This window comes from Syngnathoides biaculeatus, chromosome 9 (genome assembly GCF_019802595.1).
Source record: "Syngnathoides biaculeatus isolate LvHL_M chromosome 9, ASM1980259v1, whole genome shotgun sequence".
NCBI lineage: Eukaryota > Metazoa > Chordata > Actinopteri > Syngnathiformes > Syngnathidae > Syngnathoides > Syngnathoides biaculeatus.
In genome coordinates this window covers 16,006,578-16,028,791 of record NC_084648.1, presented here as the reverse complement: position 1 = coordinate 16,028,791, position 22,214 = coordinate 16,006,578, and the positions used below count along the sequence as shown (strand labels likewise).

The 22,214-nt window shown below is 42.9% G+C and overlaps 1 protein-coding gene across 3 annotated transcripts in view; it reads right to left on the bottom strand.

Moving 5' to 3' along the window:
* The window catches only part of npnta (nephronectin a), a 64,813-nt gene extending 43,225 nt beyond the window's left edge, over positions 1-21,588 (bottom strand). For 2 of the 3 annotated variants that reach the window (XM_061830652.1, XM_061830653.1), the window contains exons 1-2: positions 21,313-21,588; positions 11,466-11,566 (exon numbers count right to left, since the gene is read on the bottom strand). In XM_061830652.1, coding sequence (XP_061686636.1) covers positions 11,466-11,566; positions 21,313-21,386 — 175 coding nt within the window. In that variant the 5' untranslated portion in view covers positions 21,387-21,588. Of the gene's footprint in view, positions 1-1,170; positions 1,222-11,465; positions 11,567-21,312 lie in introns of all 3 variants that reach the window. The other variant, XM_061830651.1, reaches the window with a different exon arrangement.
* Between the last annotated feature and the right edge of the window lie 626 nt (positions 21,589-22,214).

The window sequence follows — 22,214 nt, the reverse complement described above, 5'->3', positions numbered from 1 at the left end:
AGGTTCCAGGCGGCGGCCGCGAGCCGAGGTTCCAGGCGGCGGCCGCGAGCCGAGGTTCCAGGCGGCGGAGGCCGTTAGCCTCGGACGCTGAAGCTAGGCTAAAGGCCTCCGCCACCACCGAAGGCGGGCCTTTAGCCTAGCTTCGGCGTCATTCCCGTCCGAAGAACCATCCCGGGGGCCTTTGTTTACGCAATTATGTAGCACGCGGGGTCTGACTACTCGGAGGCCTGAAGAACCATCCGAATATTCATCGTTAATTACAGCCACGGGTTCAAATCTGTACGGAAGTATTCCTCCGTCTTCCCGATCAAACGAAACCGCTATTTCTTCATCAGATGAGGATAAATACGAGAAACCAGCGCTGGGTATAATGATGTCCCATGTAATGACGGAACAGGTCACATACGCCCACGTGGATCATGTGACTCGCGAAAATGGCAGCGCCCTTGAAAATTGGCAATTGTCGATAAAAATCTTCTCAAAACTCTATTAAATGAGAGAGGATTTAACATCACATTGTCAAGATACAGTAAATATTACGTGACCTATTGGATACATTGTAACTCCAAACCACCGTAATTTTCCTTTAAAACAATGATTTTTTTTACAGATGCTGTACCCCCTCCCCCCAAAAAAATAAAAAAAATGCCAATCAGAATGCTCAAAGCACCAGGGACAGATACACAGGGGGTTTCTTGGTTTACCCCCAAGTTCCGTTTCTACGGTGACATTACCCAGATTTGAAAGTCTGAACGGCAGCACTGGAGCATGCAAGCAGTCCCTCCGATGGGTAAAAGTGTGGAGACGTGCGGTAAACGTGTTCCCCGTTCCGTATTAAAAATGATCTCTCGTTTTGTTGCGATAACGCTCTCTAGCCGCAATTTGCGTTCCAGTAGTCCGGTGGTGGTTCCTTCTGAATTTTGTTTTCAAATCCAGGTTCACTTAAATCATGTATTCACCACTTGGTAGTGCAGGACCAGCGTCAGTGTCACGCCATGGAGGCCACTTTGGGACTTCCGCCCCGGTCAGGGTTTAAAGAGTTTCAGTGGCGAGGCGATCGGGGTGACTTTGTATCTATAAATAAAGATTCGGAGGAAGTGTCCCCCCCTCCCCCGGCACAATCCCCGCTTCCCTCAGCTATCATACAACCGAGCGACACGTGGAGCTAACCTTGGGGCTGGCATCTTATCCCGACTAGCCTGCGAGTTAAGACGAAGGGAGCTGCAAGACAAACAGCCAGACAGACATGAACACAGTTGCAGGCATTGAACGTAACGTGAGAGGTTTAGTGACTTTTTTTTTTTAAAGCCGCAATTCCACCAGACTGTTCAGTTCACTTGGGTTATCAAATAAAATTATTTATACCATATAATTCAACAGTTTTGTTGAAATTCCAACTGTACATGGGCATTAGATTAAATTTTTTAAGTCAGCTATGGCAACCAATTATGCCACAGGTGTCAAACTCGAGGCCCGGGGGCCAGCTTCGGCCCGACATATGACTTTATGTGGCCCGCCAAGGCGAATCATGTGGTGATTTTTGTTCTAATTTGTAGCAAAATTTCAAATTGTCAAATCATACACAATAACATTGAGATATTACAAGCATTTTTGTGTCATCGAAACCTTAATACCTTTGATTTCTGATTCCAAATCAAGTTCATACATTTCACATGTAAATATGATGAAGCGATTTTTATGGTTTCACAGCCCTTTGAGGGAAACTTTAACTACAATGTGGCCCACTACAAAAAATGAGTTTGACACCCCCGCATTATGCCATCACTTGGACTTTGTGAATGTCTATGTTGTTCTTTAGAAGACAATCTACCGTAATTTCTACAAGCCGTGACTCCCCCCCCCCCCCCACATGCCTTCAACCCTGCGGTTTATGCGGTGATGCGGCTAATTTGTGCATTTTTTCTCACAGCCGCAAGGGGGCACTTGAGCGGAAAGGTAATAGTGAGACCGGTGGAATCCATGTGTCGAGGAAGTGACTTTTGCCGGTATGTTTTTTTTTTTTTAACCGGCCCTGTTAGCGCCACGCTAGCGGTTAGCACCGCGACTCAGTGATTTTTTTTTTTTTTTTTAACCGGCCCTGTTAGTGCTGTGCTACCGTGTCGCTACTGTGTAGCTGCAGCGGCTTGTCTTGTTTTTTTTTTTTCGTTTTACCAGCCCTGTTCATGCTATCATGTTGTTGCTATGTTAAGCTAAGCTAAGGTATTAAAACTTTGTAAAGGCTTTCTGTTTACCGTCTTTCTTCGTAAATATATAATATTAGTTTTATTTTTAACCGACCCTGTTAGCGCGGCGCTAGTATTGGCATTCGTGCAGCAGTGCTAGCGTTAAACACTATGTACTGTCTTTCTTTGTAAATATCTCGTGTTTCGATGTGGGCACTTGCGGGTTTTCCACAAGTGTGGCTTATGTATGTATGAAATGATATTTCCGTTACAAATGTACTGGGTGAGGCTTATAATCGGGTGCGCTCTGTAGGCCGGAAATGACGGGAGTTGAAATTAAATGAGTAGGAGGTTGCAACCAGGTGGAGGACTCTATTTTGCCTCAGTTATTTCAATAATCAAATAACAACCAATCGACCAAATTTTTTCAACACATTTTTAACAATTAACAGATGATGATGATTATGCCCATCTCTAGTAGCAGCTGGAATGGAACAGGACCACCAGGTTGCAGTTCAATAACTGTACTGCATTGATAGGTGGACAGAGTTGCCTTAGCATAAATATTAGTACAATTACTTTTTAGCAAACTATACCTTTGTCAACTGAACTACTGTGCTCAGTGGAATTGTGCCTTTTTTTTTTTTCCCCCTCCAAGCAAACAGAAACATAACCTTAACATTCTGGAGTCACATGTGTTAGTTCGTTCGCAGGGTTATGTAAAAAACAACATGCGTGTCGGTCAAACTTAACAGCCGATTTTATATTATGCACAAAATTAATGCAACATTAACTTTGAACGAGCTTTTCATAGCAAGAAGAATTTGCTATTTTTAATTTTTGGCATCACCATGCACTTCAAAACTCCTCTTGAAATTAATTGTTGTTCAAGATTTTATATTTCGAACCAGTTTTTTGGGGGACCCCAACATCCTCAAAAACTCACAAATTTTCATGTGCATTATGCTTTGCACAAAGATTATATCAGTATTACAGCAAGGGTGGATTTTTAGCTCCTAAAAGTAGATTTTGTCATAGTTGCTGTTTGCTGTGATACCCGATTCGCTCCAACTACCGAAGACAAAATCCTCGTGAGTCTCGTTGCATACTCGGGAAATAACCCTGGGGGAAAATGCATCACTTTTCGGGTTCCAGAACACGGTTGGTACAAAAAACTCATCCGGTAGAACCCCTGGAAAGTTAGAAGAAGAAAAAAAAAAAAAATGTATCCCTTGAAACCAGTTTCATTGAGCAATCTGAAAATGTGTGGACATGCCTATCAAAAAAGGGCACACGAAAAATTCCCCAGCACCCAAAAACCAAAACCGAACAGGCACTCGGCCATTTTGATTCGACTGAGCCATTTCGACCAAATTCCAGGATTTGTCCTCTGGAATCGGGAGCAGATATCCTTAGCGAGGTAGATTACATGACGGTATTATAACTTCAGGGGGGTGTGCTTATTTCATAACCTCACTTGAGACCTTTCAATGCATGATGTCTCTATGACCATTTTATCAATTTGAAAGGTGCCAAGAATAAAAATAAACGTGCTGAGTTATTCCGACGCCGATCACGCTATTCCCATTTTCCTCTGTGCATCGGCTCAAGGGGCAGACCCACTTTTTAAAAGCGGAACCTGAGAAAAATTAAGTGATAAAAAAAAAAAAAAAAAAAAAAAAGCCTGGTCCACAGTTTATCACGACCGAGTGAAACTAAAACGATATCGCTTTCCCAATTGTTGCCCCCCCCCCCCATTTTTCCTAATCACTGCTTTTCAAAGCTCAAGTGACTTGGTGGAAACACAATCCTGGTCCCACCATGCCCTGTCTGCGATGAAAATTAACCTCATTCTAATACGCCTACATGTGGTTACACCACCGCTATTACAGACAGGTCAATATTATTTTTCCCAATATTGATATTGGGGGTGGGGGGTGGGGGGGGGGTCACGAGGCACAGCTGTCGGCCTTACACTTCTGACCACCGGGGTTCAAATCCTGACCCCGCCTGTGTGGAGTTTGCATGTACTCCCCGTGCCTGCGTGGGTTTTCTCCGGGCACTCCTGTTTCCTCCCACTTTCCCAAAACATGCATTCATTGGAGACTCTAAATTGACCCAAGGTGAGATTGTGAGTAAGATTGTTCCTGTTTCCATGTGCCCTGCGATTGGCTGGCAACCTGTTCAGGGTGCTAGATGAGATTTGCTTTGGCATTCCCACGACCCTCGTGAGGATAAGCGGCTCAGAAAAATGGATGGAGGGATATTGATATTAGACCCGCTAGTGTTCTTTTCCTAGAACCACAACGGTGCGGTGACATTTATGAAAAGGACCTGGTTAGAATGACCGATTATTAATTTTTGGTCCGATAAAGGGATCACATGACCCGTCGAACAAGGAAAGTTTATTGCAAATAATGTAATCATACAGTGGAATGCACAATTGGTGTTTGGCCAACATCCTCAGATTATTAGATTTTTTTAAAGCCACAAATGAAATGATGCTTGATTGCATGTGTATGGCTTTTTTTGGGATGCATATTTCAAAAGAAGAACCAACAAATGGGCATTAAGAAAAAAAACAAGACTACAGCGTACTCAAATGCACTGTCACGTGTTATGAAATAAACATACCATAATTTGCTGAGTTTAATAAGCACACAAGCACAATATCAATCTCCCATGGCAGGAATTTTCTTTCACCAGTTTTACCACTAACACATTTTATAGTGCTTAAGTTTTTTTTTTTTTTTTTACTTCAGACAATAATAACCATGTTATTAGACTATGATCACGAAATTAAACAAGTCAAAATTCTGCTTCATGAGTCACCGTGAAATTATACCTTTGCCATTGAAATTCCATTTTAATGCCAACAGTGGTTACCTAGTGCTTAAACCTGCATGAAACATCACCTAGCCATCAATTTGCCATTGCGCTTGTCCTCATGAGGGTCATGGCTGAGCCGGAGCAAACCTCATCTGGTTTTAGACTAGAGGCGAAATAAATCCTACCGTGGTCACAAATGATACCCACTCCCACTTATGGACTATTTATTACTTATTTTTTGTTGCGGGCCGAGATCAGTTAGTAGAACGCTTATCCTCACGAGGGTCACGGGGAGTGCTGGAGCCTCTCCCAGCTGTCAACGGGCAGGAGGCGGGGTACACCCTGAACTGGTTGCCAGCCAATCGCAGGGCAGAAAGTGACAAAGAGCTGCACTCGCAATCACACCGAGGGACAATTTAGAGTGTCAAATTAATGTTGCGTGTTTGGGATGTGGGAGGAAACCAGAGTGCCCGAAGAAAAACCACACAGGCACGGGTAGAACATGCAAACTCCACACATTGTTTTGGCCGGGCTCGAACCCGGGTCCTCAGAACTGTGAGGCCAACGCTTTAACAGCTGACCCACCGTGCCGCCTATTATTAAATATACACAACAAATTAATTGTTAACTACTTTTGAAGTCGAGGATAATAGGTTGTTTAGCTATTGTTGAATTTACTGTAAAAGGGGCTTTTGGTAACCCTCCCCCGAAAATACTCAACATTATTTACTACATATGACAATTTGAATTGACATTTTTAATACAAATGTTCACAAGAATCATAGATATTGAGGAACATGATTTGCTTTCAATGGCTGCATAAATTGCTGTGGCGGGGTAGATCTGGCCCCCGGGCCTCGAGTTTGACACCTTTGATTTAGGGTCTATAATTAAGCCATCACGCATATTTTTGAAATGCGGGAGATTGGCGGGGCACTAGGAGAAAACCCAAACACCACAGATTCAAACCCAGACCCTGAGAACTGCGAGGCAGACAAGCTCAATAGCTTCACAACACAATTCTCATGTCGTACTACAGCAGTCGAGTCAGTTTTCATGTGTGACTGTTAAAAGTGCTGAAATGCAACTTCAAAAAAATCTCCACGCAGTTAATTTTTTTTTTTTTTAATCTGGAACGGATCATTTCCATCATTTGTTACGAGGAAAATGATTTCGGAATCCCATGAAATCTGGAGTCGTTCCCCCGCACTAATCGCTGAGCGATTTCCTCCAAAGTTTCATTCAAAACGTTCTCACTGCGGTCAGAAAATAATCCCGACGGCAGCTTGTTGGAATAAGAAGCTCCGAGCGCGGCTTCCGGAGCGTCTGAACGTTAAAACACAAAAGCTCAAGCCTGCCAAAAAACTTGGGTAGCTCGTCTTCCTCAGTCCCTCGTCCGCTAAACCTCTAAAATCTAAACACCTCGGGATTCTTTCTCTTCACTTTTATTTATATGCTTCTCTCGTGGCTTCTTATTAAGATCATAGAAATCTGGGGGGGGCGGGTGATCCATTTCATCCCGTTACGGCTCCGTCACACCATGACGTTCTGGTCAACGTTCTCTGAGCATTTCAATCGTTCTATTTTTCAGCGTTCTCAAATGAGGATGACACATCTGGCGTGTGATTAACGTGTGTCTAACCGTGCAGAAGCGTGTAGCGGCGATCAAATACGATACCCCTAAAAACCATTAGCGTGTGCTAACGTGTCACCGGCGCGCGAAGAGCCATTTGTCAACGTTAGACGAGCGTGTCGAGCGTGTGACTAAACGGGTGAATAACGACAGAATAGCGTTTTGCCGGCGTGTCATTTTTACAGTGGAACGGGAACAAAAACGTTGGAAATTTCATACTCGCTTCAGTTGTTCTCGTGAGTTTGAACAGTCAGCATCCTGCGGCCTAGACGAAAAAAAGGTGGGGGTGCGGACTTCAGCAACTAGCGCTCGAATGACGCTCAATGGACGCCAAAGGACGTTCGTTTGACTTTAGTTACACGCTGTGCGCTACGGGACTGTTCAGTGGTCGTTGACAGGTCGCCAGTGAGACGTTCACTGCAAAGCAAACGATTATGTAACAAGAAAGTAACGCTACAGTAACGACTGACTAACGATAGCCAAACGCGTGCAACGCTCGGCGAACGTTAGTAAAACGTTCCACTAACGTTCCGCAGCGTTTAAAATTAAACGTTGATGAACGCTGTTCTCGGTGAGAACTTTTGTGCACGTTCAAAACTTTTTTTTCCCCCCGGACCGGCGTTCTCCGCCGATTACCAGCGATCATTGACCTTCGCTAGAGTTCAAACAACGCTCTCGTGGCGCTATCCCGGCGACCGTGGGCGACGACCGACGTTTCCTCAAACGCTGACCAGAACGTCATGGAGGAGGAGTTGCATGGACAGGCTAGAGGTGGGGTTCGGCAACAGATTTCTTTCTCAGACTTCCAAGGGCACTTTTTAGCCGTTCATTGATTGCCATTATAATAGTACACCGCAAACACATTGTGGTCAACAACACGGAGCCGTTGTTGACTACAGCTCACCCGCTGATCTAAAAAAAAAAAAAAAAAAAGACTGGATGGCTCATTGGGAACCAAAACTGAAGTCGCCATCCGCCATCTTGATACTCCCAAAACAACCATGCCGACTTGTGCAGATTGGCTGTGAGAAAATATTCCACCGGTAAGTTAGAAAGATTTACTTTGACACTGTTAAAGTTGGTTTGTAAAGGATTTTTTTATTTTCTGATGAGCTTAATTCACTCGAACAAAGTTTTGTTTACAGTTGTCGTTGTTCACTGCTCACTCCCTGCTTCATTTCTATAGGCCGACGGTTTTTCGCGAAAAAGCGATGTAAATATTTTCCCAAACTTCATCACTAGATAAGCAAGAAAGCACAGTTTCTGTGAGATTTTTGATGAATTTCATAATAGAGAACTCTGCAAATTGAATTTGATTTTCAAATGCGAGAAAACACGTTTAAAACTTTTGAAATATGACGTCGCAGAGGCAACAAATAAACAATGCGTTTAGCATGTACAACATTTTCCCATTGGAGTCCTTATTTCAAAAAATAGATCTAAATTATTGAATTGATTATTGAAAATTTCGTGTTTTTATGACAAAAAAGCTTACTTTTTTTTTTTGCTATGTTAGGATGATAGAGCTTCACAGCGTATTTTAGGAAAAGTTAACATGTCACGGAAATTGCGCCTTACTAGTTAATATGCAAAGTTTCTTGCTAGTCGAGGTGTTCTATGTCTTTCCTTTGCACTTCGCCTTTTTTGGCTTACCAAGTCCAACTAAAAATCCTTCATGTTACCAGAACTGAAAAAAAAAAAAAAGTCAAGCTCACACGACCAGTTTTAATTCTACATACCAAACTTTGAGGAAAAACCCCGCCGTAATCCAACCTGTAAACCGCGTCCTCCCCACGTTTTGGGAGTACCAAGATGGTGGCCAATGGCTTCAACCAAGTCTTTTTTCCAAAACCTTCAGCACAGAACCCTGTGACATCAAACACTAAATCACATACACACATATGGCAAATACTAAAACATACATACAAGATTTTCTGTATCCATCATTGCTTTAAATCTCATGTGTGTGCTCAAATATGCTGATAATGTAGTTAAAAAATGTGTTTTAATAAATCCAAATGTATTAAAAAAATGTTTTAATCGTTTTTCTATAAGGCAGGTTTTCACCTATAGCTAGTGAGTCCGGGACATATTCATTCCCCTATTTGAAGGGGGGGGGGGGGGTGTCACTGTATACTGAAAATAATAATCATGTGTGAACAGCATGTACCATTCCTGCTTGTCACTATACGTCCGTCGCTGGAATAGATAAACAAAGATGCATTATTTGCAATAAAATATTTATATATTCCGACCCATTATATGAAATTGCATCATTCCCCACGGCTCGCTCGATATCTTCGTGGTTGTGAGAAAAAAAAAAAAAAAACTGACGACCGTAGCCTTCCAGTGAACTCTGTTGATGGACGAATGCAATAAGGAACACATGCGACTCCGGAAAAGAACGGAGGGTCACACGCTGCTGTTTGGCCGGTCATCCTGAGGCATGCTTCGTTAATTCCTTACTTAATAATCCCATATTTCTTCTATAGAGCACATGGACAGGCTATGAATTATAGCATCACACTTTTTGGCAACACCCTGTTGTGAAAAATGAGGAGGCGGTAACGATGCACAAACTGATGTTTATTTTGGACAGGTTTGCCCACCTAATTCTCACGGGAAAGAGCCGTTCAATGCCGAACGTGGAGAACGGGGACAATAATCGTGCTTTGTTTTGGGTGCAGGGTGAGGATTAAAAAGGCAGATTTGTCTTGGAAGGACCCTAAATCAATCTGGACGAAGACTAAAGAGCAAAAGAATGTAAAACTGAACGGGGGCCACGGCGAGTTCACGCTTTTCTCGCCGGAAGGAAGCTTTGAGCCAGTCGATTGCTCGTCGCCGCAAATTCATCAATGAGCTCAGCTTTTGACCACAAACAGCAGCGAGTCACATCTTTCCCCACGTACACAAAATTAAATTCAAACAAACACCCAAATAAGGGAATGGAATAAAAACAAACAAACATGCAGAGCTATGAATCCCGTCAGCCTTTCCCGACCACAGGAAGTGAACTTTTTTTTTTTCCCCCCACCACATTTAGCCCTTTCATCTTTAGCTACGCTACGCAAAGCAACTAAGACAAACAATTTTTAAAGTTTCAAAGTTGTTCATTTCCTGCAGCAAAAAAAGACTTACAGGTTGAGCGGAGCACCACACAAGCCGAGCACCTGCACCATGCAGAGCCTTCATTAGCATGTTAGCATATTTGTGCTAGAATTGTCAAACTACCAAAGAATACAGCGTCTAGATCCTTCAGAGAGCACAGGTGAATACTGCAGTGTATGCGCGTGCGTGCCATTTTCGGACATTAATGGCGACATTATGGACTGTTGTTGACGTTGCAGGCTAACTGGTGTTCTTGCCCAACTTTGAACCCCACCAAAACAATGCTAGCAACCTAGCATGTGAATGTTCAACAGTCCACAATTTTTCAATGAATACAGGGCAGTAATATTTGTGAAAATTACGTATGAATAGAAATGTCTGATCATCGTGTCATTTCGAGCTAAATTTGCTCCACTCAATCGGATCCTAAAAATTGTCATTTTTTTCCCCGACGATCTACAAGCGGTCGCCAAGATGTGTGTCGGCTAGCTAGCTAGAATTTGATTACAGTGGTGAATTTTGCAATGGAATACAAATATTTTAGGTGTGCAATTTGTAACATTCCCATCGATCGAGACGCTGGAATTTACTCAGCAATGCCGCTTTTCCACTTCAGAGTTGTACCGGCGGGAACCAACAACCTTTGAGGATAAGCGGGGCTCTAGTTAATTTGCAAGGAGACTGCAGTTGTTGCAGCAAAGCGGAAACTGTGAACCGTAATACCGCAGTGACAGGGTTGGCTAACGCTAGAGTGTGTGTTTATTTTGGTCTTTTATAGCGGTGTACCTTTCAGGATTATGCAACAGTCGGCGGTGGGAAGTAACAAGTACAAATACTTTGCAACGGTACTAGATTTTTAGGTGTCTGTAGTTTCATCGAAGATTTATTATGCTTTATAATTTATAAGATTTATAACATATGTACCTCCTACTCCTTCTTTTATGCTACTTTTTCCCAACCTCAGAAAACATCTAAATAGGGAGGTAATGTCAATCGCAGTTACTACTTCGATTGAGTGATTGATTGACATCTTGTGCTCTTTTAACGTCTGGGGAAAAAATTATAGCAGCAATATGAAGGAATATAAACCAGGAAGCATTAAAGACGACAAAAACATTCACAGAGGAAAGATATTCCGAATCTATGGCCTTATTCAAGTGGATTGCTTGAGATCTGTTTGTAGAAGGATTTTATCGTTGGATCTTGAATAACAACATCCATTTTCTTTACCGCTTATCCTCACGAGGGTCGCGGGGAGTGCTGGAGCCTATCCCAGTTATCAACGGGCAGGAGGCGGGGGACACCCTGAACTGGTTGCCAGCCAGTCGCAGGGCACATAGAGACAGACAACAGTCACAGTCACAATCACACCTAGGGGCAATTTGGAGTGTCCGATTAATGTTGCACGTTTTTGGGATGTGTGGGGAAACCGGAGTGTTTTCTTTTTAAAACACAATTATCTCTGCCGTGCAGGTAATCGTTACCCTGCTGTGGAAAAGCGGCAGTAGTTCCACATAAAACCCATCATTGAGCATGTACGTGCGCTTCTCCAAGTTCTTTACCGACTGTATTAGCGCTAAAGCCACCTCATGTTTCATTCATAGCATACCGTTTGTTTGTTTGTGTATTTTTTTTTTTTGTACAACCCAGCTTGACACCTCACCAGCCCACCCCCTTCCTCCGCCTCCCGCCAACATTATCGCGGCACTCACGCTGGCAGTGACCCCAAGATCGGCGCGTCCATCCCCAGCAGCAGTCCACCCTGGCGCCGTAGCGGCACAGCCCGTTGGACGACGCCATCTGCCGCGGCCACCTGTAAAAAGGAGGCCACACGGTGAGCTCGGCGCAGATTAAGATGCGGATGGAGCAGTGGGGGCACGGGGGGGTGGGTTGTCCCGGATTTTTATTCCATTAGGCAGATGTTCCGGGTACTTTGGGTTTGGGTTTTTGAAGCGGATAGACTCAGTTTACATGGCAATTATGGACGAAAAGATGGCACACATAGAAAACATTACACCTGTATGGTTTTTGGGTGTTTTTCCACATACCGAGAGCAAGAAACTGGAGAGAAGAAGACAAAAAACATCTTTTTATCATGCTTGTAAACAACAGGCGCCAGAGTACCTCTGGGGGGGTAGAACACGAATGACGATAAAAGATATACCCCAATAGGTTGACTTTTTTTTTAATGTCAATTTCCTTAAAAGTCAAATAAATTAATCCATCAAAATAATAACTTTTCTTCCACGTAGGATCTGGACTATTTCAGGACTGTTCCATTTAGTTCTACCCATAACCTGGTCAGCTAGCTACCTGGATCAAAAGACGCACTCAGATCCAACAAGACCAGAATCTTTCCCGAGTCAGTATTCAATCTTATATCATTTAGCGGTTTGATAAGAGCAGATTCTGTAACTGTGATGATTTCGGAAACATGATTGAAATTTGTCAATAAGCCCGTTTAAATTCAAGAAACTGCTGAGTTGATTAAAAATAGCTTAATCGTGGCTAGGAAAGAGATTTGAGGTCGGTCTTTAGCTTGCTAACGTGGAAGCCTCCAGTTTTCTAGTTTTTAGAGGATGCGGAATGGCATCTAAAACCTTTAGGAAACCCGTCTGACTGAAGTTAGCAATTGGTTATTTGCTACCTAGCTAGCTATCAAAGTCAAACGGTATTGAATTATGACAGCTCGTTGATGGTTTCAGCTGCTGAACCGTCTTCCCTACAGTTTTCCAAATTCTGAAACGGTAATCGAGTTTTTCTTGGGTGGCCTCAGATCTCTAATCATTTTATAATTTTTGCCGATATGTGCTCATATTTAACCTGATGAATTGTATTTTTTTTTTCATTAAAATTAGCAGCTTCACTGCTTTTATCTACGATTAGGAGTTCTGGAGCTGTCTGATTCGAGTCTGAGCGTTGATGAGGTTCGTACTGATTTCAGAAAACTGTTGATGCTAGCACTGACTAACACTTGGTTACGATTACAGACTGTAGAGGTCATAGAAAACTCGTTTAGTTTAGTTTTTCTCCAATTACGTTCCGCTTTGATTTAGGTCTTAAACCAGTATTGCGCTCCTCGCAAGACAACCTGGTAGCGGACTGGAAACCAAACCTCCATTAATCAGGTTGCCTGGAAACATGCCAGGGAGAGAGTTTATACAAGACTCTCAAAAAAAAAAAAAAAATTACAGATATTGGGCTTCCAGATGAAATTTAAACCTAAAAATGCACTATAACCTGCGACTATAAGACGTGAACCTTCTTTTGAATGCACATGTCCAACAATTTCATATTTCAGTACTTTTTGCAAAGGCTCTTTATTTAACTAGGAGCTGAGCAGCAAAACACTCAACAGGTGTTTGATCCGCCAAGATTTCCAAACTTTTATGCTTTTCTGAGAGTCTCTCGCTCGCAACCCCGCTGCTGACGCTCGAAGCTCACTGGGCGCTTCCCTCTGAGAAAATCCTGTTTGAAGCCTCCCGGCGTCAAATTCTTAACAACGTGATGAAGTGGAGTGTTTTAAAAACCACTTGGCGTTAAATGAGGACATCAGTTCTTAAGAAAATGAACTTGATTTTATTTTTGCTCCACACGCAGCTGCCTCTGCAGCGCACGTACCATTCTTTTATGATTCAGTCACTTTAGCCACTTCCTTTGTACTTAGGCAAAGACAGAAACGCATGTACCGTAATTTCCGGCCTACAAGCAGTGACATTTTTCACACGCTTTCAACCCTGCGCTTTATGCGGTGATGCGGCTAATTTGTGCATTTGTTCCTAACGGCCGCAAGGGGGCACTCGAGGGGAAAAAGTAAGAATGAGACCTACTGGTATGCATGTGCCGAGGAAGTGACTTTTACCGGCCCTGTTAGTGCTGCGCTAGCGTTAGGGCCGTGCTAGCGTGTTGCTGCTACTGGTCTCATCTCCAGCCACACAGTAGTACCGTAATACCGGCCTATCAGCTGCGACTTTTTTCCCCACACGCTTTCAACCCTGCCGTTTACGCGGTGATGCGGCTAATTTGTGTATTTTTTGTAACGGCCGCAAGGGGGCACTCGAGGGGAAAAGGTAAGAATGAGACCTACTGGTATACATGTGCCAAGGAAGTGACTTTTACCAGTCTGGCCCTGTTAGTGCTGCGCTAGCGTGTTGTGGCTACTGGTCTCATCTGCAGCCCCACAGTAGTACCGTAATACCGGCCTATCAGCCGTGACTTTTTTCACACGCTTTCAACCCTGCCGTTTACGTGGTGATGCGGCTAATTTGTGCATTTTTGACCAACGGCCGCAAGGGGGCACTCGAGCGGAAAAGGTAAGCGTGAGACCGGTGGAATACATGTGCCGAGGAAGTGACTTTTATCGGCAATGTTAGTGCTGCGCTAGCGTTATGGCTGTGCTAGCGTGCTACTGCTGTGTCTCAGTGATATTTACCGGTATGTTTTATTTTAACTAGCCCTAATAGTGTTAGCACTAGCATTAGCACCAGCTTTAGTGTGGCGCTAGCGTTAGCACTAGCGTACCATCTTTCTTTGTAAATATCTCGTGTTTCAATGTGGGTACTTGCGACTTTTACACAGCTGCGGCGTATGTATGTACCAAACGGTATTTCCTTTACAAATGTACTCGCTGCGCCCCGTAGGCCGGGAATTACGGTAGTCAAACTCAGTTTTGTCAGGGATGCCAGACAAAAGCACAGATGCAACAATGAATCAATTACTCGACATCATATTGATCAAATTAACAGACAACTATTTTGATCATCAAGTTTAGAGCAATTGTTTAAAATTGTCCAAATCGTCTAGTTTCAGCCACTCGTAGGTCTGTCAATAAACATTAATCGATGTAATAATTCACAGCACAATAAATTGTAAAAAGCAGCCTTGAATAAACTGCGCAACACTTGCTCGGTGTAATGAAGGAAAGCAGGACATGCTTGTGTCTAACTTTAGGGATGTAATTTGTTGTTTTTGACATTCCACAGCATGATGCAAAAGCATACAAGCCTGTCACTTAGCCCTTGGCGGGCAAACGCTAATCCACCACCGGGTCGTCTTTATATAGCTCCGGAAGACAAAAGCCGCTTTGTTTGTGCCTCGCAGCCGAGTGCGACTGTCACTCAGCATTCAGGATGCCTGCTAGTTTCTTTATGGCGACATGATGAATTGCTAATGAGCGCGAACCCCCAGCTGCCAATCACGTCGCTTGGGAGCACCAAAAAAATGATAAAAAAAAAAAACTGAAGGATGAAAAGTGACGGCCGTGGGACTTGGGCGGTATGACCTCTTTAATGACAAACACTACAATACTCCCTTCAGCTAGATAGATTTTTTTTCTCATCCATTTTCTTTGCCGCTTATCCACACGAGGGTCGCAGGAGTGCCGGGAGCCTATCCCGGCTGTCACTGGTCAGGAGGCGGGGTACACCCTGAACTGGTTTCCAGCCAATCGCAGGGCACATCGAGACAAACAGCCGCAGTCACAATCACACCTACGGGCAATTTAGAGTCCAATTAAATGTTGCATGTTTTTGGGTTGTGGGAGGAAACCGCAGTGCCCGAAGAAAACCCACACAGGCACAGGGAGAACATGCAAACTCCACACAGGCGGGTGGGGGATTGAACCCGGGACCTCGGAACTGTGAGGCCAACGCTGATCCACCGTGCCCCCGCCCAGTGTCATTCTAAATAAAATAAGTTCACCGCTGCTAGTTTGATTCCGGTGAGGCATCCGCGTGGTTGCCAAAACGTTAATCGCGATCAGTCGATTTCAAGCTCATTTTTCATTGCGCGGTGGTAAAAATCGACGCACCGGCTGGTCGGTTCAACCCCAATTGTCGTGAGCAAGGCTGCACCCACGGCGAAGACGGGCGTGGCCTGGCCACCGCTCCGAACGGTTTAATCTCTGACACCTGTCGCCGGTCACATCTGTGTCACACGAGGGACTGAGATTAGACAATGAATTTAAGTTGGAGTTTTGTCAGTATGCTTTCCCGCGTCCAGGGTTCCTCTCCCACTGCGCCATTAGAGTCAAGTCCCGCTACTGGTTCTGCCCTTTAGTTGACTCGTAGTTATCGGACATCGTTTCTCGTGTTCTGGATCCTGCCTTCTTGGTCTGCGTTGTCGTGCACAACTTCCGTTTATAACAAAACCCAGTGAACATCATGTCCTCGTCGCGGAGTCCTGCATTTGGGTCCGCTGGTTCGTGGCACCCAATGGTGCACCTTCTCTAGTCCGAAATTGAAGACTTCACACTGCTTCTCAAGCCACAAATCCAGGTTTTAATAGTTCTTTTGTGCGGGGTTATTCTCCACCACGGAAAGCCCAAACACGGGGGCTATATCGACAACAGCATCGACCGGTGGAGGGGGGGGGGGGGGGGTTGGGGTCGTCGTCTTATTGCTCTGGAGACAAAACAAGACAGGAAATCGGCTGTCACCGCCGCCCGGGGGTGGAATGAAAAGCGGCAGCCTCCTTTTGGGCGTGTGTGTAGCTGCATGTGCCTGAGCAAAATGACGTGAGCCGTGAAGGACCCTTCAGGGCCACGACGATAAGCCTGTTAGGAGTGCTCTCCAAAAGGCAAAAAGTGAGGGAGAGCAGGTAATAACACACACACGGGAATGTACTCTCAATGAATTCATATCAGACCTGAGCCATAAAAAAAAAAAAAAAAAAATTACGAGGACGCCGGCAGGCCGTTCACTCAGCCGCGGCGTTAATAACGTGCAATATGGCGGCGTACATGAACGATCATTACAAGCGCGCGCCGTGGCCAATGGAAGAAATCCATTGTTATTTCGCCGACGGTCACCACGGTGATTACAAATCATGCATCATAAACAATGTGACGGACCGTAATTAATTGGAATATGTTCCACTCTGTTCCCTCGCTTCCGCATACATTTTGATTTTCAATAAGTCTCGGAAGGGGAAACAAGACGACAATGAGGAAGCAGCCGGAATGCATTGTATTTATTTACTTAACTGCAGATGGGGGTTGGGAAACTGTAATAAAGACTTGGAAACAGAAAAAAAAAAAAAAAAAAAGACTAGAAATTGTATCGAGCAAACGCACAGAATGCAGTACACATAATGTGAGAAACATTAGCATAATTTTGTTAATTGATACCCGGAAGTGGGCGTTCAAAAATAACTTCAAAGAGACACGCGCCGCATCACTGTCTAACGGCCTCGTTTGGGAAAGTTTCCGCGAGAACGGAAAAAAAAGCACAACATCCTGACGCGGCCGCTAGTAAAGATATCGTGGGACGCTAACCCTAACCCTACAAACTACAGAAGAAAAACGCATTGACAACGTATAACATTTAAACGCTCATGCTCAATCGTGGAAGTAAAGAACAACGTTGAACTTTTTTTTTTTTTTTTACCTTTTCAGTTTTCCAGATTTTTGGGGCGTGGCTAAAAGAGGGCCCCCAGTGACACAACTTGACCGCGGCATGAGTCACCCCCCACCCGTATATGAGAACTTGAGGACCTTCTGCGGTTTTACAGTTGATGAGCTAGCGCTGCCTACGCTTTAAAAATACATAATCCCTTCGCATAGCCCGCCGGCGTGGCCGCTTTAGAGCACCGTGTCGTCGGCCGAACGTCACGGAGAAAAGGAAGAAGAGCGTGTGACAAAAATAGAATGCAATAAAAAAATATGTATCACGGGACGGCCAGCGTGAAGGTTCTGTCCACATGCTGTAGTATGTAGCGGCATTAGAGCGCCTCGTTGTCGCGCTCTGTGACGACCCCAAAAAAAACACATTTAAAAAGGTTTTTATGGCAGAATTTTTTTTTTTTAATTATTAATTTTGGTCTTGGGAACAAAACAACAACTAAGAGATATGATCCATCACCGGCGTTCTCGAGAGGGAGATCTCAGTCGCGCGCATTCTTTGGGATGCGGCGCAGCGTCTTCCGTGCGTGCGCCAACACGCTTCGTGTCTGGGCGCGAACGACGGCGTTGGCGCCGGGTTGCTGTGCGACAACTTGCCTTTAGAGACGTACTGTGTGTGGGAAAAAAAATTGCAGCCTCACTTTAATTTATTATGTCTGCCCTATTATTAATATTAATAATAATAATTAAAGAGATCTTGGCACGAGTCTAAAAAAGCACATGTCCTTGATCCATGTAGCAAATATATCATTACAGTAATCCCTACTGGGTTACAGTTTACACTTTTTGGCAATTTCATATGTAAATTTTTTTTCCATAATATTTCCATAATAATGCATTCCTAGTAACCTTTAGGAGTGATTTGTGCTCCATAATTCAGATTCAGATCAGAATCAGGCCTTTTTTCCCCCCCAATTTAGTGGTGCTTCTACTAACAAGTCCCGATCATAACTCAAAACGTCTTCCTCTATTCAAATGAATGGGAAAGCCATTGATCCGTTCCGACTCCAACAGAAAAAGTGATTTTTTTTCTAAATAAGAAAAATATTAAAGTATTGTATGTAAAAAAAAAAAAAAAAAACATTGTGCTGGTCCTTCCAGTGTGCGCACTTGGGCCATCGTGGAACATAAGGTTCATGCATATGTCTATACATGAAGAAATGCTTAACTCCTTAATTTTGGAGGTCCATAATTATGCATTCCTAGTAATCTTTAGGAGAGATTTGTGCGCCATAATTCCGATTCAGATCAGAATCAGTCCTTTTTTTCCCCCAATTTAGTGGTGCTTCTACTAACAAGTCACGCTCATAACTCAAAACGTCTTCTTCTATTCAAATGAATGGGAAAGCCATTGATGCGTTCCTACTCCAACAGAAAAAGTGAATTTTTTTTTCTAAATAAGAAAAATAATAAAGTATTGTACGTAAAAAAAAAAACCATTGTGCTGGTCCTTCTATTGTGCGCACTTGGGCCATCGTGGAACATAAGGTTCATGCATATGTCTATACATGAAGACATGTTTAACGTAGTAAGCTGCAGTAATAATCACATAGGATAAAGAATATACGTGTGAGGAATGCGCTCCATCTATATGTATTGCTGGACCATTTGTGTTCAAACACCCATTGCTGAACATTACAACATTGTTAGCCTGTCAATAGCGTTTTGCATTATTAGCATTAAAGGTGGTGTTTGCAGGTGAAAACAAAACACTGTCATATACATATGTTAAAACTGTATGAAAAATAATCTTTTGAAAGATCATTCTTCTCTGGCCCATCCGAACACCGCCAATTTCATTTTAATTATGAATTTAAAACAAGTCCTGTTGCGGCAGGAACAGCCGATCGGAGACCGAATGCTTTCTTCAAAAAATATATATATATTTCAAATTGACAGTGCGGAAAATGAATACATTTTCTATGATTAATTAGAATGTCATTTAAAATGCTGGTTTGGTCTGTAACATCATTTTAATGTAAAACCAAATGCATTATTTTGATGACACACAAAAGTGGGGCTGCTTTAAAAAAAATAAAAAAATAAACAAATGTAATTATTAATATCCACTGCTTGAGTGTTATAAATTTGCTGTTGAGAGGATGAAATTCTGATCATTTGAACCATTTTACGCGGCCTCCAATGATTGATCGATAACCCAAAAATTTAACAATCTTTTAATCATCCATCCATCCATTTGCTTCGCCGCTTATCCTCACGAGGGTCACGGGGAGTGCTGGAGCCTATCCCAGCTGTCAGCGGGCAGGAGGCGGGATACACCCTGAACCGGTTGCCAGCCAATCGCAGGGCACAGAGACAAACAGCCGCACTCACAATCACACCTGTGGGCAATTTAGAGTGTCCAATTCATGTTGCGTGTTTTTGCCATGTGGGAGGAAACCGGAGTGCCCGGGGAAAAACCCACGCAGCCACGCGGAGAACATGCAAACTCCACACAGGCGGGTCCGGGATTGAACCCGGGACCTCAGAATTGTGAGGCCAAAGCTTTACGCTCATTCCATATTAAATGTAATATTTGTGTGTCTTTGATGATCAGCTGGTGGTTAGCTTGTCTGCCTCACTGTCGAGAGGTTCTAGGTTTGAATCTTACTGTGTAGAGTTTAGTATTCTCCCTGTTTGGGTTTTTCCACAGGTTCTTCATTTCAAAAACATGCATAATGGATTCATTGAAGACTCTATTTGTGCCCTAAATCTACGATTGGCCTACGACCAGTCCAAGGTGTCTCCCACCTAATCACACCCAAAGTCAGCTGGGATTTTCCCCAGCACACCCGCAACTCTAATGAGGATAAGTGGTTGAAAAAAAAAAAAAAAAATTAAATGGACGGTTGGATGCTAGCTTCCGCTTGGATTTGACGCTTGTGGAGTTACCTTTATGCAATTTGTATTTCTGTGCATGAGTTCCCCCCCCCCCATTTCTTCTATGCAGTACAATAACCAACCAAAAAAAAAGATGAAAACTCGAGTTTTTGGCATGAAATAAAATATAGAGACTTCATTGGACAGAACCTCCGAAATTAGTTTTAATGTAAAACCAATGAGACATAATATATTTTTTTTAATTCAGAAGAAAACTGGAAAAGAAAAAAATTAACATGCAGCATCAGGTTAAGATGCAGTGGCAAACTTTTTTTTACTTGTCTTCATATCAAAATGCAACAAAAATCATTCTTTTCAACAATACTTCTATGATTGTTATTTGAGACTACAAGACTAAATACTATCTTATATTATAAAGTAGTAGTCTCACTTTAAGAGACAGCTAAAAGACAAACTGTTTGCAGATAAACTAAATGCTGAGGTACGAAATTTCCAAGATGAATATGAGTTCAGAAAGCATATTTGTAGTAGAGTATATTAATAGTTGCAGCAGTATAAAGTGCACAAAACCAACGTCTGTATTATGAAATTATGTGACATACAAAGCAAATACGTATCTCCAAATGCATGTGTGAGCAGTAAAATTGCTACAAATGATACAGCGTGCAATAATTCAATCGTAATGATGACTGTATTTGTTGGGAACTAAAGTACAAATATCCACTGTTATACAGTGTAAAACCACTTTATTAATATGGTAAAAGCAACAATGCAATGTCAGGTGACTCACGTGGTACTTGTTGTATTTGTACTTTCCTATATATTAAAAATGCATGCATTTATTTAGGAGCAATGTTTCTGTGGTCGCTTTTAATCCAGAAGTTAAAAAAAAAAACATCAAAATTTTGAATACACTACTTTATTATGATTCCAAAGATGCACATTTTTTTTAATTAAATATAAGCAGAAGTGCATGTTAACTTGATGAACAAAATGACACCTTCAAGTGCAACATAATTCTATGATCATTTGTATTTTCTAGTTCATATGACACACACGACTTCTTACAGCATAGTGGTGTGGTGGATGCATTTGTACTTATTCGTCAATGGGGGAAAAAAAAAATAAACTTTGTTGACACCCCCACCCCCTAAAAAAAAAAAAATAAAAATGATGACTTCAGGTGCGTTCGGTCAATAACGCAACTACTTTTGAGATCGGTCATAACAGCTCCAAAACGAGTGTTCCCGAACATTCTCGCAGCGGAGAAACCCAACAAACCATTTGAACAGGACGAAATCCAAAGCTTGTCCACGTACCTGCCGTCAAACTCGGCTCGCGTTCCCCAGGAGAAGGTGGCGACCATGAAGATGAACTTTATCCAGGAGTCCATGACGTCCGTCAACGGGGAACAACAACCCGAGCGACGCGTCTTCTTCTTCGGTGCTGTACTAGAAACCACACGGCTTGCGTTATCATGTGCGATGGATCCGAGTGTGCGGAGCTGGGGGAGAAAGAAAGAGCGCACGGGGTGCTGGTGCTGTCGCTGGCGCTCCTCCTCCTCCTCCTCCTCTCTCGCCTTCGTCTTCCTCGCAAATTGAGCCCAGTCACGCGTTATAAAGTGGCCGCCGTTGCGTGCGCTTGTCGCTTTAAGAGTGACGTCACGGGCAAGGTACCAAAATCGCGCCCAGGTAGAGAATCTGTCAGCTAACGTAGCTAACACGATGCTACGGAAATAATATCGTGAATTTCCAGCCATCCATGCATTTTATCCTCACTTCCTTGCTCATAAAAGTTGAAGAAACTTTGCTGTCCAAGCATACGGTACAAATATAATGAAATAAAATAAATGTAAATGTAAATAAAAAGTCGGTGAAACATTTTTTTTTCACTTTACTTCACATCGAAGGACGGGTTGGTTTTGTTTTTCTTTTCTTTTTTTTAAATAGGTTTACTTCTTCCACACATTTAAATGGATTGCATTATTTTTAAAATACAAAAATTACAAATATAAAATGCACAGAAAATAATGTCTGTATTAGAGCAGTGATTCCCAAACAGTGTGCCGGGGGAAGTTATCCAATTTTATGTAATTGCTAAAAAAAAAGAAAACATTTATTCCAAGAAATAATGTATCTTTATTCATTTATTTATGCCAGTGAGTCACAATGACAGACAGAACAAAAAAAAATCCTCATCTATTAGATGGGAGGAAATACAT